At 48.5% G+C, this 16,075-nt stretch overlaps 1 protein-coding gene across 1 annotated transcript in view; it reads left to right on the top strand.

Moving 5' to 3' along the window:
- SLC24A3 (solute carrier family 24 member 3) overlaps positions 1–16,075 on the top strand; it is a 55,899-nt gene that overhangs the window by 24,359 nt on the left and 15,465 nt on the right. Inside the window, exons 4-10 of the mRNA XM_068407304.1 lie at positions 1,485–1,559; positions 6,418–6,443; positions 8,132–8,185; positions 9,731–9,876; positions 12,566–12,726; positions 13,311–13,587; positions 15,219–15,385. Of these exons, the coding sequence (XP_068263405.1) occupies positions 1,485–1,559; positions 6,418–6,443; positions 8,132–8,185; positions 9,731–9,876; positions 12,566–12,726; positions 13,311–13,587; positions 15,219–15,385 (906 nt within the window). The remainder of the gene's footprint in view (positions 1–1,484; positions 1,560–6,417; positions 6,444–8,131; positions 8,186–9,730; positions 9,877–12,565; positions 12,727–13,310; positions 13,588–15,218; positions 15,386–16,075) is intronic.

Raw genomic sequence — 16,075 nt, 5'->3', positions numbered from 1 at the left:
GCACAGCAGTCCCATTTTATCCTCTGTTGCATATAAATTCCTGCTCTTAACGCTTTGCTGAAGTGTTAACTTGAGTATTTGTCCCAAAACCTGTGCAAATGCACACAGAGCCGTAGCAATACCCATCAGTGTGGTGGGTGAAGCCGTTGGTCTGCTGAGGTTCAGGTGTCAGCGTGCTGGGGATCCGACTACTCTGTGCTGTCAGACTCCTGTTTTGCAGTGCGACTTCTTTTGTCCAAGTTACCCTCCACTGAGTGAACCAGCATGGGTCAAGTTGACGTTTTTAGCAAGGACAAGGCCATCATCCAGCAGTCTAAAATTCTTGGAAACCCAGGGTATGCGATGGCAGCAGCTGGACTCGTGGTGGATATAGGCACGTGGCGGTAGGGCAAGGATGGGGAGGACCCGCATTGCTAGGCCGCAGCTGGGGACTGGGTCTGGCGGGGCTCCCCTGCCTGCCGGACCATTGCATACCTCGTGATCTTGCTCAGCGTTTCAGGCTGGTTTCCTCTCTCAAGGAAGGCCGGAGTCCCAGGTTGGGGAAAATTAATACAAGAAAGAGATGTGAACTGTGGGGTGAGTGGAAGGAGTGGTTACATCCTGTCCTAGAGACTCAACAGGGCTGTTCATCTCCTGTGACCATTCTCTATTAATCCTGTGTGCAGGAGGGATTTCAGGGGGAAAGGATGTCAGGTAGCCTGCTGAGCTCATGAGAAACTTCTCTGTCATCCATAAACACTTGGGACTTGATTCCCCTTTCCGTGGCTTTGACAACACTCATGTGCTTTACCATTTCTGCGATGTTGTATGGCAGTCATCTGCTGCCCGTGACCTCTCATTCCTTTTACTCTTCAGATTTGGCCGTGCACCCATCTCCCTAGCGGCTGTTCCTCCAGCAGCCGCAGAAAGCCACTGTGCTTCCTGGCTTGGGTCTCCTCTTTGTGTCCTGGCACGTGTGGGCACAGCTTACACAGAATGACGGGTTAACTTTGGCACACGCTGTTAGCGTGGCAGTCGTGCTGGTGAGAGCCTGTCCTGGTTTCACTGGGGTTTGGTTTCAGTTTGTGGCCAGCCATGGTGATCAGGGCCATTAGCAGCTAAACCCAGGGCAGCTGCCCCAGGCTGGCCCACAGGTGTGCTCTGTATCATTGACAATCAAGTTCACTATAAAAGGGAGGACTTGCGGCTGGTTTTGCTCTCCTCCCTTTTTTCCTCATTGCTGACGATTGCTATTCCTGGACAACCCGCTGCAACCTGTAGCTAAGTATACTTTTGTGTGTTTTGTGTTAGCATTTATATTGGTTTATTTATTTTATTAAATCTGTTTAATTTTAACCCACGAATCTCCCTCTTTTTTTCCCAATTTCCTTCCTCAGTTGGGAAAGGGACATTGGGTGAGAGAAAAACTGTTATTGTTTAGCCCCAGGTGCGGGCTAAAAGAAGACAGAGCCTGGCTGACGTCCTCTCTTTGCCTGTTTTCCCAGGTTGTTGCACTGTCGTCGTGGAGTCTCTTGAGAGATTCAATCTACTATACACTGTCTGTTGTTGCACTCATTGTGGTAAGTTTTTGAACTTTATTCTTCTGTGGGAGCCCACGTGTCTGATGCCACCTGTAAAGGCAACCTGCTAAGGAGTCATAGTCCTGTAGATCCTAGCTCTGGGAGTCACGTGGTTTTCTGCTTGTGGAAAAATGTACTTGTGATCTCCCTGGTTCTGTAGAAAAGCTTGGCCCAGGGGCAGGAGATCGAGGAGTGTCCGGAGGGCCCAGAGCGATAGCTGGGGGGAAGTGCAGTGCCCCAGTGCGGGCGCGGGGTGCGGAGCTGAGACCCCGTGCTGCAGCCCCACCGCCAGCTCTGAGTGGATGTGTGGGTCAGTCCTCTCCTGACAGGGACCCTCATGGCTTCCCAAGAACAGTCTAACTGACCTGTAAGGAGACAGCATTTGTGCCCAGAGGAAAGAGATCCTCAACAACTACCAAATGTTAAAGTTAGTTTTTCCACACATGATTGGGACAGGTCTTGTTCAGTGCACGCTAGCAGCAAGTCCTCTAATGAAGGCTACAGTTTCAGTAATTCTTAGTCCTGCTCCTATTCCAGCTTTCATCAAGCTCAGTAAGTACTCTGAATCTCTCAGAATCGGGCTGTATAGTGAAAAAATGTTAGCACAAGTGTTTAGATAAATGCCATCAGTTTAGTATTGCCTTTGCACCCAATACCAAACAAAGTCAGGAAATGTAAAAATTGAGTTTCCTGGTAATAATTGCTACTTTTTTTTTTTTTCCTTTTTTTTTCCCTGGCCTAGTCTAGGACCCTAGATTCCCTAAGGAAGGAAGAGTGATTTTGTGTGTTTAACTTCTATATGTAAGCAAGAAGGGAACTTTAGAGCCAGGAGTTGAACAATTTCATTTCTGAAGTTTGCGCTACTTTTATTAGTCACAGTTTCAACAGTGCGTTTTGTTTTGCCTCCATTCTGCACGTGCCTGTATACCGTACACATTCTGTAGGTACAAAGGCCTGTATCTGTCTAATCTCAGACACAGGGTTTGCCTCAACCTGTTTGTACTTTTATTCCCCACACTGCAAGGTCAGCCTTTTTGCACCTGATGAAAAATAACTTTTCTACATAATTATCAGCAATGAGCTGCAAAACAAAAAACTTTTCTTTTTGCTTTGACAGCTTGACAGTAACCTCATACCAGAAAGTGTGCCTAAACAGCAAACTTGGTCACACCTATTTATTGTAATTAATTACATTGCACAAACTTAAAGACATGTAGCAGGCATTCTCTTAGTTTACTCCACGGGGAGCTCAGGTGTGGGCAGCTGCCTGGCATTTAGCCTCCTGTTGTTTGGGTTGGGTGGTTCGTTTGTTGCATGGTGTCAGACAAGTTAAAAATCTGTTGAATCTGACATTGTTTTTTAAATTCTTTAAGCAAGGCAGGATTTTTTCATGGCGGGTTCTTCCTTCTGGTTGTCGGCTGCCTCAGGACATCGAGAACCATTCTCTATTGTATTGTGTCCAGTGCACCCCTGAACTTCCTAGCTACGTGTCTAATGTAATGAGAGAGTTGTATGGCTCATTGGTCAGACATCTGTTATCCTTAAGACTTTTCTCCTATGCTTTGTTTCTGTATAAGCTGTCCTTCATAATAACAGAACTGCAGAAGTCCTTTTCTTTTGGGACTCTACCCCATAATATCAAGATACTGTTATTTCTTTCCTAAGCCTCGGGTTAGCATCTCTCCAGATGTATGCCCACTCTTCTCATCAGCTGAGAGGTTCAAGGTCCTTCACGCAGCCAGGCTGGCAGGACTGTGCAACTCCAGCACTACATGGCTAATTGTGGCTTGGGAGATGTGGAGCATGTCCCACTTCTCTTCAGCATTACTCCACAGCGGTCATTGCAGATTACTTTTAAACACCTGTTAGAGAACAACAGAGAAAGATGGGAGGAAGGGAGAACATTTTAAATGGTTAGAGATTCAGCTCCCAGCTGACTTACCAACCCTTTTATATGCAGTATTGCTCCCCAGTTGATGGCAAATGAGGGTTTCTCCTTTCAGAGTCAAACACTGCTTCAGTTTAAGAAGTTTCTCCTCCACTTCATTCAGCCAGGGACCCCTGGCTTCACAGTGGCTCGGATCTTTCCTGTCCTTTTAAGGCAGAATCAAATTTAGATGGCAGCACATTGTTATTCAAATACTGGCTCTCTAGTCCCTGATGTCTCCGCTGGGAGACAAGCCACAGGCTCCATGAAGAGAGTAGCACGACCTCTATGTGGTTCCCCCTTTGTTAGATTTCTGTGTGCCTTAAATTTTAGAAGGCCCTTAAATGCTTTGCCATATAGGGATAATTTGCCATATGAGGGCATTGAGACTTCGCTGCAGCTGAAATACAGTCATCTTTCTTGAGGGATGATATTGCTTGTGGAAGGTTGCTCTCATCGTATTTTAAACAGCAGCTCGTGGTGCTGTGTTGTAAGTTGCACTCCACTAGTGTCTTTACTAATAATAAATACACCTGACAGGAAATAGATACATTCCTGCCAATGTAGAGATTCAGCAACTTTTAAAGAGCTTGATATGCTGCTGGGTAAATCAATGTGACTTTGTCTCCTTCCATTTCCACTAGCAAAGGAATTGCAGTGCTGCAGTAATAAACAGCAAAGCAGTATAAACTCACCTGTTTGCTCCAGGCCATTTGATAAGAATGAGTGAATTCTAAATCACAGAGATTAGAAGTGGATAAACCGCACTTGCCATACTTGCCTCACCTTGGTTCAGCCCCGTGATTTTTTTTTTTGACCTTAAAATAATATTACAAAGCTACCTTGTCTTCTTGTAGAGCTTGGCAAAACTGTTACTCCTTATTTCCCTTAAAAGGAAAAAGATGCCTATGTATCTTAACTTGAAGGGACGTGGTCAGAGTCATTAGTGACAAAAGTGGGATGGGTGCTATTTTTAATCACAAAGGTCAATGCACACACTTTCATGTCCCATCACACCAACACATTGTGACCTAAAACAGGCCTTGTCAGATTAGATCACAGTGACTGGGAGCTGTAACTTATAACACACATAACGTTTTCTGGTCATGTTTTCTTCTAGTAACCAATGTAACTGTTGCTTGGTGCTGGCTGTCACGCAGGAGTTGCTATTTACAGTCGGTGTAGCTGAAGGGAAGTGTTTCACTGTGCTTTCAGGAGCTCGTTCCCTTTTCCCTTTCCCTCCCTTTTCCCTGGTGCACTGCCACGGACGTGTTTCCCTGGTGCAAATGCAGCATTTCCGCCTCTCCGCACAGCAAGGAGCTGAACGCAGGCTCGGTGCTTTGGGAGGGCTGCAGGGAAGGCAGGCTCCTCACCAAGGCTGACGGGGCAGAGCGGCTGCCCAGGCCGCGGGCCTGCAGGTTGCTGTGTGCGACCCCAGCTCTGACCTCCTGGAGAGGCCTCAGCTGCCATGAAGGGCCGGCCCTCCAGCCCTCCTGCTGCAGCACGGGCCTGGCTGGGCCGGCGGCCCTTCTGCACAGCACAGGCCTGGCCAGGCCTCTGGACCTTCTGCACAGGCCAGGCCTGGCCGGGCCTGCGGCCTTCCCGCCACAGCACAGGCCTGGCCGGGCCGGGCCTGCGGCCTTCCCGCCACAGCACAGGCCAGGCCTGGCCGGGCCTGCGGCCTTCCCGCCGCAGCACAGGCCAGGCCTGGCCGGGCCTTCGGCCTTCCCGCCGCAGCTCAGGCCTGGCCGGGCCTGCGGCCTTCCCGCCGCAGCTCAGGCCTGGCCGGGCCTGCGGCCTTCCCGCCGCAGCTCAGGCCTGGCCGGGCCTGCGGCCTTCCCGCCGCAGCTCAGGCCTGGCTGGGCCTCCAGCCCTTCTGCACAGCACGGGCCTGGCCGTCCCGCCGGCCCTGCAGCCCTCCCGCCACAGCACCAGGTCTGGCCGGCCCGCCGGCCCTGCAGCAGCCGTGGCAGGTGGATCATAGCACGCAGGCTGAGCCACCATGCGGTCCCCCGCTCTGTGAGTGACAGCCGAGGCCGGCAGCGAGAGCAGCCTCCGCAGATGTGAGTCTGAGGCGGAAGGAGAAGCGGAGGCACAAGGGTGCTGCCAGCCGGGGAGGTGGCAGCCCCTCGGCTCCCAGCACTGCTGGTGGTGGTGGGGCAGGGAAGGGCCCAGCTGCGGAGCGCGGCAGCCATCTGCCGGTCGCCTCCCAGCTCACCCTCCCGCCTCTGCAGACCCTCCTGAGCCCGGCGCGGGCGGGCGAGCACCCTCCACCTCTGGCATGGCATTGTTTCTTCCCCAACGCGCAGCATCTCACACATATAGGAGGAGACGCTTTCCTTTGCCAAGGAGGCTTGTGCAGCATTGTTATGAAAGCTTCAGCGTCCGTCCGCAGGTGTGCTGAAATGACTGTCACAGTAGTTTAATTCAGCTAGTGTGATGATCATGTAAATTTTAAGGAAATAATGCCCTGGGCCCAGTTTTTAGCCATCAAAACTGCACAGCACGTGTGGAGCTGGCTGTAAATCTCCATACTGATTGCCTGGTTGCCACTCAAGAGCAGGTCAGGGGGAGAAGCCGTGTCTCTGGTGAGACCAGCCATGTGGCTCAGGGGCAGGTACAGCCCCTTCTCGGACTCGCTTCTGTTTTCCCTGTAACCACTTCTGCCTCACTGCTGCAACAGCCCTGGTTATGCAAGGATCCCATGGTATTTGGGAAGGAGTACCTGCCTGCCTTTACTAGGTGACAGAAACTAAGGGTTGTAAAGTTCAAAGGCTGGGCAGGAGGGCAGTGCCAAAACAGGCCAGAGCTTAGCCCCATTGCCCCGAGCCCTGGGTTGCTATGCCCGCTCTGACCCCTGCTCAGGTGATAAACTGTTTTCAGCTGTGATTTCATGTATAACATACCTATTTTTAAAAATTTTCTCCACAGTTTATTTATGACGAAAAAGTTTCCTGGTAAGTATATCCAGCCGTGAATCCCTTCTCTTTTCATTTTTTCTGGTTATACTATAAAAGCTACAATAAGTAAGGTTCATCGGGAGAGGAGGAGAAAGCTAAAAAGTTCTGCAGGGCAATTCAGGCAGCAGTTTCCTGCTGCGTGAGAAACCTCAGCACAAGATGGGCTAGAATAATGCATTTTCTGAGCCAGAGAGGAAAGCCTGGGAGAGCATCACTCAGACTGTTTCCCGATGCAGCGGCGGCAGTCTGTGCCCTCTGCCCACCCTGCAGCTGCCCGGGGCTGGCGATGTGCTCAGCAGAGGCTGCTGCTTGGGTGCTCGTGTGCCAGGGATGTCAGCCCCCTGGGAATGGAAAGGGCCACCCAAGCAGCCATAAGTAAGTGTTCCAATATCTGGATTTTTAATAATTTAATAATTTAAAAAATAAAAGCTCCTAGGACAATACTAAAGAGCGAATGACCTGGTTAAAGATCTTTGAAGAAAAAATAATGTTACTATCCCCATGAATGTGCTTAAAAGTACTGCAATAGGTATGGTAGGCTAGGAGGCCTTCAAACCCTTTTAAAAGTGTACTCTCAGTTGTTTTGCTTTCATGGTTTTGTTTTCAGCACCTCTCAGGGCTTGTAGATGACAGTGGTAGCTTTGATTTCACTCACAGCCAGTATTATTTAGATTACAAGCACTAGGGGGAGTCAGGCCTTTTGGGTTGCGTGTTTTCTTAAACTTGTTCTCACTGGGGGATTTATGTTTAATTTCAGAGAAGGATTTCTGAAACACTGAGTTTTGCAATGGCTTGTTTTTCTTTGTTTTGTTGTGTTTTTTTAACTAAAATTGACTCGAGGCCCCATTGTATTTGCCTGTGCCCTTCAACTAAACACATCAATGCGGAAGCCAAGTGTTGAACTGCCAGAAGCAGGGAATGAGATATTGATATGGTTAGTGCAATGTCTCAAAATCCTTGAAGAGAAAATGGCCCATGAGTTTTAGTATATAGCAGTCTGATAATGGATGATTTCCACAAGCACTAGCAGTTTGTCTGAGGGAACTATGCAGCATTTTGGTCAATGAAAAAGATTACCTAGAAACGAGTTCTAAAAGTCATGTTCTATTTTGTTTTCATACAAATTTCATTAGTTTGACACAGAAACCATGGAGAAAAAACCTGACAAAATCTAATCAGCAGTTTAAACTGCTGCCTGCTGCAATCTCAGCAGAGCAGCTGCCCCTTGTTCAGGTCATCTCGGCATGCTCGATGTGCTTTGGCATGCTCAGAAAGCCCAACAACCTGCTTTACACCCATGCAGGCAGAGCAGGACGACTGATCCCCTCCCTCTGCCGCAGCCCCCACAGGTATCGTCCTTACAGAGGTGTCGGTGTTCCTTGGGTGCACAATTTGGTCACTGAACTCCTGGGTTTAGTCACTTGGTTTTAGCTGACGGGTTGATTTGGCCAAGTAAAACCAGAGGAGAAGTCAAGAAAACAAAGGGCGCATTACATGTGGGTGTGTGAGCCATTTCTTGATGCATCCCCTTTTCTAGAGGTGTTAAGACAGTCCAAGAGGGTCGAGCCTTTCCACAAGTTTGTGGCCTGACAGATGGGGGAATGGCTGACCTCACTGGGGGAATGGCTGACTGCTGTGCGCTGTGCCCTGCTCTGATGTGTTTTCTGTGTCGCTCTTGTTTGCAGGTGGGAGTCCTTAGTCTTAGTGCTGATGTATGTCATCTACATTGTTATCATGAAGTAAGTCGAATGCGCCCTCGGCTTGTTTAGATTGTAAGGCTCCCTGCTCCAGAGGTTGCAAAGGTAATTAAAGGGAACTGCAGGCTGTGGGCAGGGCTGCCCTTGCATCACCCAGCTTGCACACCAGCAGTACCTCCAGCAGCAGGGGTTAAAGCACCTTGCCCTGTCGTGTACTTACCTGTAATTTATCCTGATGAGGCAGGAGGGGGCTGCTTATCCCCATAGTTCAGATCCAAGGATCAGACATCTAAAGGTGGGTGCTGCTTTATGGATCTCACCCCGTGTGAACCCACCAAGGCTAATGCATCGAGGCTGTGGCAGAGCAGAGAGCCGAATCCATCTCTGAGTCTCACCAAAGCAGCCTCCTCTGACTTTGCTTTAGCATCCTTACTTAGCAATAAACACGCAGGAGATTCCAGTCTACTTTTTATGGGTGCAAAACTCCCCAGCAATTTGTTCTTGCTTGTTTGAAGGCCCGTGATAAAACTGCAGCACAATCAGCATTGATTTTCTGAGCATCTGACCTGTGTAACTTCTTTCACACAAGTTCATGCTAGCAAAGCTACTCTGTTCTGCTGCTTGGTTCCCCTCCTCCTGCCTTGTTTTTAAAAGCCAGTGTAAAGGAAACCCAGATTTAAACTGGAACATTCAACAAAACCTACCAGCTGCCAAGCACACCAGTGGTCTTGCCTCAACAAGTAAGAGTAGAGATTTGTTTTGAAATGATGAATATAGAGTAAATATTGTGAGAGCAATTCTCAGTGAGAACAGCAAAACACTGAGGCTGGGTTGAAGGGAACAGAGTCAGAATTCATTTCACTTCTAATAATTAGAAACTTTTTCTTTAACATGGAGGGTAGCTTCACCCTCACAACAATTAACTGACCAGCAAAACAGAGAGTTGTAATGTCTGAATCTAGAATGGATGTTTTTCCTGAAAGCAACGCTGTGGTGTGAACAGATGTTTCAGACCTGTTTGGATGTAGCTGGGGAGGTTGTCAGCCTGGTTAGGGACCTTGGTCAGGTGTTCACAGTGGTCTACCCTTACCTTTGAGTATCATAGTGAGATCCTCAGCTCATGTTTGTGTCAGCTCCTGCCCACTCTAAATAAAATAAGAAACAGAGACTGGTTTTTTACCCCCCACAAAGTTGAGACAGAACTTAGCATAAGGTCTTGTGTTTCTGTGGTTTCACAGGTAAAACAACACTCATGCTCAGGTGTGATTATACAATAAAAATTAAATTTGGATGATAAGTAATCATTATTTGCTATACAGATTATTAATTACACATAATACATAAGCATGCATGTCATTCAAGATTCATGTCTTGTATCTTTCATAGTCTTCTGGGTATGGAGAGATTGCGTTGTATCCAATTTGGTTAGAGCTCTGGCAAACTGTGACGAGATTTCCTTAAAACCAGAGGGGTTTTCTTCCCTCCCTTAGTTGGATCGCACAGGATATAGGTCTAGGAAAGGAAAAGCATCAAGAAATCCACATAGAAGGAGCAAAGTTACATCTAGAGTTTGTTTCATTTGTGCAGGTACAACTCAACCATACATCACTGCTTCGAAAGGAAGACAAAAAACTCTGCAAATATGGTGAACGGTTTAGCAAATAACACGGAAATGGACGATAACAGTAACTGCGATGCCACAGTGGTGTTACTAAAGAAAGGTAACTGTTCCAGTAAGTCACCCTGCTTGCTTGCATCATTCTGAATGTTTACAAGTTTGTCTGCTAGCCACGCGGTGTGGACTGCTGTCTTATCAGCCATGAGATAGGTGGGGAGGTGGCCCTTTGGTAACCCCCCTGCCAGATGGCCACGGCTCCTGTGCCTGGGGGTGTGGCATGGTGACCCCAGCCACCGCATCCTTTGCCACTGGAGGCAGCTCAGGCCTCCCCTGGGTAGTTCTTGCTGCTGCACAAGTGCCTGGCTGAAAGGACTGCTCCAGCTTCAGGCCAGACTTGCCCAGGGGCTACTCATTTAGACTGTTACAGCCATGCCATGTAAGTCCTCCTGTGGGCGCTGTTATTCTGCACTGAAGATGCCCATTTATATCTGGTATCTCCAGTTAAATTTAACTCCATTCCAAAGCGAAATAAACTGAGCAGGGAAAAAGGCCCTACTGATACCTGTGTTCACTATCCCCCTGGTGAAGGGAGGGTGAGGACTCTCTGTTGGTTTGGGTAGCGTGCTGTCTTGAACGTGCACAACTTTCCATGTAAATGATCTTTAAGCAGATTTCACTTCGGCAAAAATCTGCTTCCATTTGACTTTGGTCACGATCACATATAAAAATGATCATATTTCATAGAATCATAGAATTTCTTCAGCTTAAAAAAAATTCACCCACTCAATAGCTCAGCAGCAGTAGCTTGATGTGTGTATTTGCAAGCATGTGCTAAACTGTATTTACAGAGGATAATTTTTTTATCTTTGCAACAGTCAACAAGCACGTGCAGTAACTCCTTGGGATTTATAGGCAGCCATCCTCAGGACTAGCATCCCCCCCGCCCCGGTCACTGGTTTAACTCGAGAAGGAGCTCTGTCTTGTCTAAAGCAGTCCTGGTCTCTGACTACAGATGGGCTGCCCTTTTTGTTCTGCTGGACTAAAAAAAAATTAACAAAAATAGGTCTCTCTCTTCCTGCAAACGGTGATTGAAAGACATAGTCTGTACACAGTAAGCAACTAAGCATGAAATGTGAAGGGGTTTATTTGCTGACATCAAACCCTCTGAGTCTGCCAGAGGCCAGCTGCGGTATTTCTGCCCCGTTGCTGAGGGAAGGCTTTTCCGAGTGCTGTGCTCTCTGGTTTGGGGAAGCTGCTTTTATGGGAACAGCTATCTGTAGCCTGGGGCTCTCAACAGCGAAGCTGTGCTGGCAAGGTGGCTGCACCCTGTACCAGTAAAGCTGGACAGGTAAAACTCAGTAAGCATAAATTCAGGCCTTAGTCGTCTAGGTTTACCCGGTGGCCTCAAGGTTGTGCACCACGAGGCAGTTCTGATGGTGGGGTTTGGTTTAGATCTCCCCAGAATGCGTCTTTGCATGACACCGCTCAGCTGCTGGTGTTTTTTTGTTTTGGAGACTTGTGGTTACTCAAACTGGCTGAGGAAGGAAGACGAAGGGATTGCTTCATTTTCTTGCAGAATGTTCCTGTATTTACTTGGCAGTGGGCCACCGGAGGCCCAGACAGGCGAGTGGTGCTGCTGTGCACACCAGCCAGGAGCATGAGGTCGCAAGTAGCACCCATTGCAACAGGTTGCCTGAGGGTTTCAGGCACTGCTGTTTGTTTTCTGAGGCCTTTTCTGAACAGAGGACCAAAAAGAATCAAAGAGAAGGATTTCTGTGTTTGGGGCAGTTCCCCCAAGTGCCGCGCAGGAAATGCCAGCGTGGAAAAAGTCACAAGGAAAAGCTGTCTGGCTGTTTCGATTTTTTTGAATATGGATGACCACACTTACCTACCCCAATCCATGGAAACCTTCTCAGTCAGGAGAAAAAGTGGCGCTAAGGCCGAGGAGATGCTCTTCTGTAAGACTAATAGTGATGGTGATAAATAGTAATGCCATGAAACATCTGCCAGTGTTCAGCACTAATTTTTAATAAACCAAAGCAGAGATGTGTCGAGGAAGACCCCAGGTTCCCCTGCTGCCGAGTCCCAGTCCTGGCCCAGAATTCACAGCCTGAGGTAGCATCCAGGCACAGAAAGGATGGACGCTGGCACTGTGCCACCCCAGAGGTGATGGGCGCTGGCACTGTGCCCCAGCTGGGGCACGATTCAGGTACCTGCCCCATCTCCTTGCTCCTTTGCTCCCGCACTGTGGGTCACACCCCATGGACTGGCACATGCGCTTTCTGCCAGGTTTGATGGCACTTCCCAGACATGAGCTGTGAGCCCAGGGTGCAGGAGCCTGCTTTTCATTTGCACTGATACCCTGCAGGAACACAGTGACGATTCCCTCACCCCCGTGTACAGTTAATGGCGGGTGAGGCCAATATCCTCCCAGAAGTGCAGATTAGAACAGTGGAATTAGTGCAGCTTTCCTGCAGCACCGTTTCCACCTTGGTGGAATAGCTGCTGTGGAAGCAGTGACCTGCCTAATGCAGGCCTGTGATGAGCTGTGCAGAGCAGGTTTAATTCTCTGTAATGAGCATGAGTGGGGATACCATGTTGGTGACTTATTTAAAGGCATAAATGTAGGACGTGTAAAGACAGAAGTTAAGGACAGAGGCGGCATATTTTGAGTGGCACTAGCTGAAGGAATGGTTCTTAAAGGACTTCTGGAACCCGCAGGTTTATTCTTCTGAAAGCCATGTAGGGCAGAGAAAGAGGCTGCTAGAAGACGACCTCAATTTCTCTTTGTTCCTTGGCTGCAGGAAATTTCCACCGTAAAGCCTCGGTGATCATGGTGGATGAGCTGCTGTCTGCCTACCCACATCAGCTTTCCTTTTCTGAGGCCGGGCTCCGCATCATGATAACCAGCCACTTCCCCCCCAAAACGCGTCTCTCCATGGCCAGCCGCATGTTGATCAATGAGGTATGTCTTTTGTCTTCCTCCACCTCCCCTTCTCCTTCTGAATTTGCCTTTTCCCGGAGCAGTGTTTGGGTCGAAATGGAACTCTTGTGGTTTTTCTGGATCCATGATAGCATTTTCCCAGATTTTATCCTTCTGACACTGACTTTACTAAATCACCTCTTGCTGTCTGTCCCCATGGAGGTTTTAGGAGATAAAGTTTCAAGTCATTATGTGGTTATGTTACCTGTAGCTGTTGCCCACAGGAGGTGCCCCCTGCATTGATCTGACATTAATATCACTTGCACCTATTTAATAATATGGTGCTCCACTGAGTCTGCACTTAGTCTGGCCCTGGTCTTGGAGTACTCCTGCAGTCAATCCTACAGCCACTGGTCCTTCTCTTATAAAAGTTGTATACGTGAGATTTATCTCGTCATCTGGAAGCAAGCATCACGTTATATCAGATCAAAATACATCCCTTTTGCTTTTAAAGCCAAATTTTTAAAGAACTCTGCAAATCTCTCCTTCCCTTCCTCCCTTTCTCTTTAAAAAATTAAATTTTAAAAAATCTGTCTTTCAGCAAGAATTTGTGCCTGTATTTACAGAGACAAAGGCTGATCAACAGCAGGACTTACACTAACGGTGAGTCAGAAGTAGCAATCAAAATACCTATCAAGCACGTGGTTGAGAACGGCACAGGCCCCAGCAACTCTGCGGAGCGGGGCGTGAACGGCACGCGGCGGGACGAGGACGTGGCTGAGGCCGGGAATGAGACAGAGAACGAGAATGAGGATAACGAGAACAACGAAAACGACGAGGAAGAGGAGGAAGACGATGACGACGATGACCATGAAGGGCCGTACACACCTTTTGACCTACCCAGTAAGAAGCTCCTGGGTTTGTGTTGTTCCGGAAAGCCAAACTCAGTTTGGGTATGCCAGAAAGCATCGCAGACGCGTGTTGAGGTAGAATTGTCTCTGAGAGCTCCCGTCAGCCTGCACCTCGCAGTGTAGTTCTTGGTCACAGGTAAAAGATGAGAGGAGCTGGGAAGCAGCAGGAACTTCTCAGGGTGCAGGCTCCAGGGCTTGGATGCACCTCTGCTGCAGCTCGTGAGTTAGCCTGGTGCTGCTGTTACAGTGAGGGGAGAGGCAGCAATCTCCAGGGGGTGATTCCTGCCCCCAAAACCCAGGTTGGGGTGATTCCTGCCCCCAAAACCCGAGTCACCCTCTGGAAAGACCCATCTCTGCTGACTGCGGAGGAAGCTGAGGATGGTGGGGCCACTGGCAAGGTGCCTGAACGCAGGTCAGATGTGTCTGCGTCTGGGCCTTGCCTTTGCTGGGAAACAAGCTGTGCTCTTACCTGGGTGGGAAGTTGTAGTGCTAGTGGAGACAAGGCAGTGGTGGTGCTGATGTGGAGCGGAGACAAAGGAAAGTCCTGGGCGCCTCTGCTTCCTGCTGTTAGCTGGGCACAGCCACAGCGTCTTCTCACTCTTTCTGGAGGGCTTAGAAAGTCAGAGCAGCTACGTGACTTGTGAAAAACCACGTGTGCCTCAGGTTGGTGAGCACTGTGCCTGCAGGATGGAGATCTCCTTTTTGCCCAGTCCCTCTTACCCCATCAGGGCTCTAGTCCTGGGACGATGATAATGTATCCCTGCCCTGCCTTTGACTCACAGTTGCCACAACTGGCAAGGCCTGCTGTTTTGCAGACAAGCCAGAATGCTGTAGTGACTGGTCCTGCCCTTTACAGGTGATAGATGTTTTGGGGAATTCCTGTTTGGATCTCCTCTCTCACAGCGTAGCTGTAGTTAGAGTAACAAAAAAAACCTGAGCCTTGAAGAGAGTAATTTAGATGTGCTATGGACTGTGACACTAGATTCACAGTGTGGGAAAGGTTGGCACGGACCTCTGGAGATCTCTGGTTCAAACCCCTGCTCAGAGCAGGTCGCCCAAGGCTGCATCCAGTTGAGTTTTGATTATCTATAAGGATGGAGATCCCACAGTCTTTCTAGGTACCTCTTCCAGTGTTTGACCACCCTTATGGTAGGAAAAAAAAAAAAGAAAATGCACAACTTATGGTAGCATCTATCCTGAATTTCCCTTATTGCAAGTTGAGTCACTGGCTCTTATAATTTCCTTGTGCATTTCTGTGAAGGGCCTGTCTCCATCTTTTCTGTACCCTCCCATTAGGTCACTGAAGATGGGTCAGGTCTCTTCCTAGAACTTGCTTTTTATGTGGTACCTGTAAGAACTTGACCCAGGTAGGCTAGCAGGTGTGCTCTGACCCTTTACTTAAACTCCCAGGGGAGGTCTTCGTACTCCTTCCCTGTGCCCCTCTCTGCCCTCCCGTCTCCGCCATCACACCGTGGTCTTCTGAACAAGGAATGTCTTGTCATTACCTGAATAGCACTTAAGCTGAGGTGTCCCTGGCATCTTGCTTGTTAATATTAGCAAAATAATAACATTCTGGACTAAAGCAGACTAGAGCTGTGATTGTTTCCCTTTTTTGTTTTACAGCGGGCAAGATAGAAATCCTGAAGTGGCTCTTCACGTGGCCATTGAGTTTTGTCCTGTACTTCACAGTGCCCAACTGTAACAAACCCCACTTGGAAAAATGGTTCATGGTCACCTTCGCTTCTTCTACCCTCTGGATTGCAGCTTTCTCCTACATGATGGTGTGGATGGTAGGTAGCAGCTAAAGCAGAAACCACAGCCTGGGAGAGGCAACAGAAGTGGTTTGTGTCAGCTTAGAGAAATGTGTGTGAAGTTCTACATACCTGAATTTTTAGATAAGAAACCTTAAGTCTGCTTCCGTTTCTGTTAGACCTGCCCACACTGACATAAGAAAATTAGAGGCCAGTAGCCACGGCCTTTGAACGTGATTCAGGGCTGGAATTTCACCCAGATTCTTTAACATGGGAAAAAATTGCGCTTGCACCAGTTAAACACCTCCTTGTCACGCAGGGCAGCGTAAAGAAGCCCTGATGCCAGTAAGAATCTGGCCTCAATAGCTTTTCCTTTTGTTGGAGCAAGCAGGCTTGAGAGACAGAGTTGGGACTCGATGATCCCAGAGGTCTCTTCCAGCCTGATTGATTCTGTGATTCTGTGAATGAACGCTTTGAACTCTGCGTGAACAAAAGCATGACGTTCAGCCAAATCCTTGCACAACTGCTCCAGTCAACAGGAACTTGATGCTGCCTCATTATCCTAAAGAAGAGCGTGGAGATACCTTGCGAAAGCACTGGCCACTGCTCCCCTGCTGCGAAGAGGGAGGCAACAAAAAAATCTTCACTGCCTTCACAATTCATTCTTGTACTAAATGCAGAAATGAATGCCAGGCTTTTCCCTGCGAACTAATCAAAGCAGCTATGGAG

This window comes from Nyctibius grandis, chromosome 1, assembly GCF_013368605.1.
Source record: "Nyctibius grandis isolate bNycGra1 chromosome 1, bNycGra1.pri, whole genome shotgun sequence".
NCBI lineage: Eukaryota > Metazoa > Chordata > Aves > Nyctibiiformes > Nyctibiidae > Nyctibius > Nyctibius grandis.
Note: the sequence above shows the minus strand (reverse complement) of the source record. Positions and strands in the feature narration are given on the sequence as shown.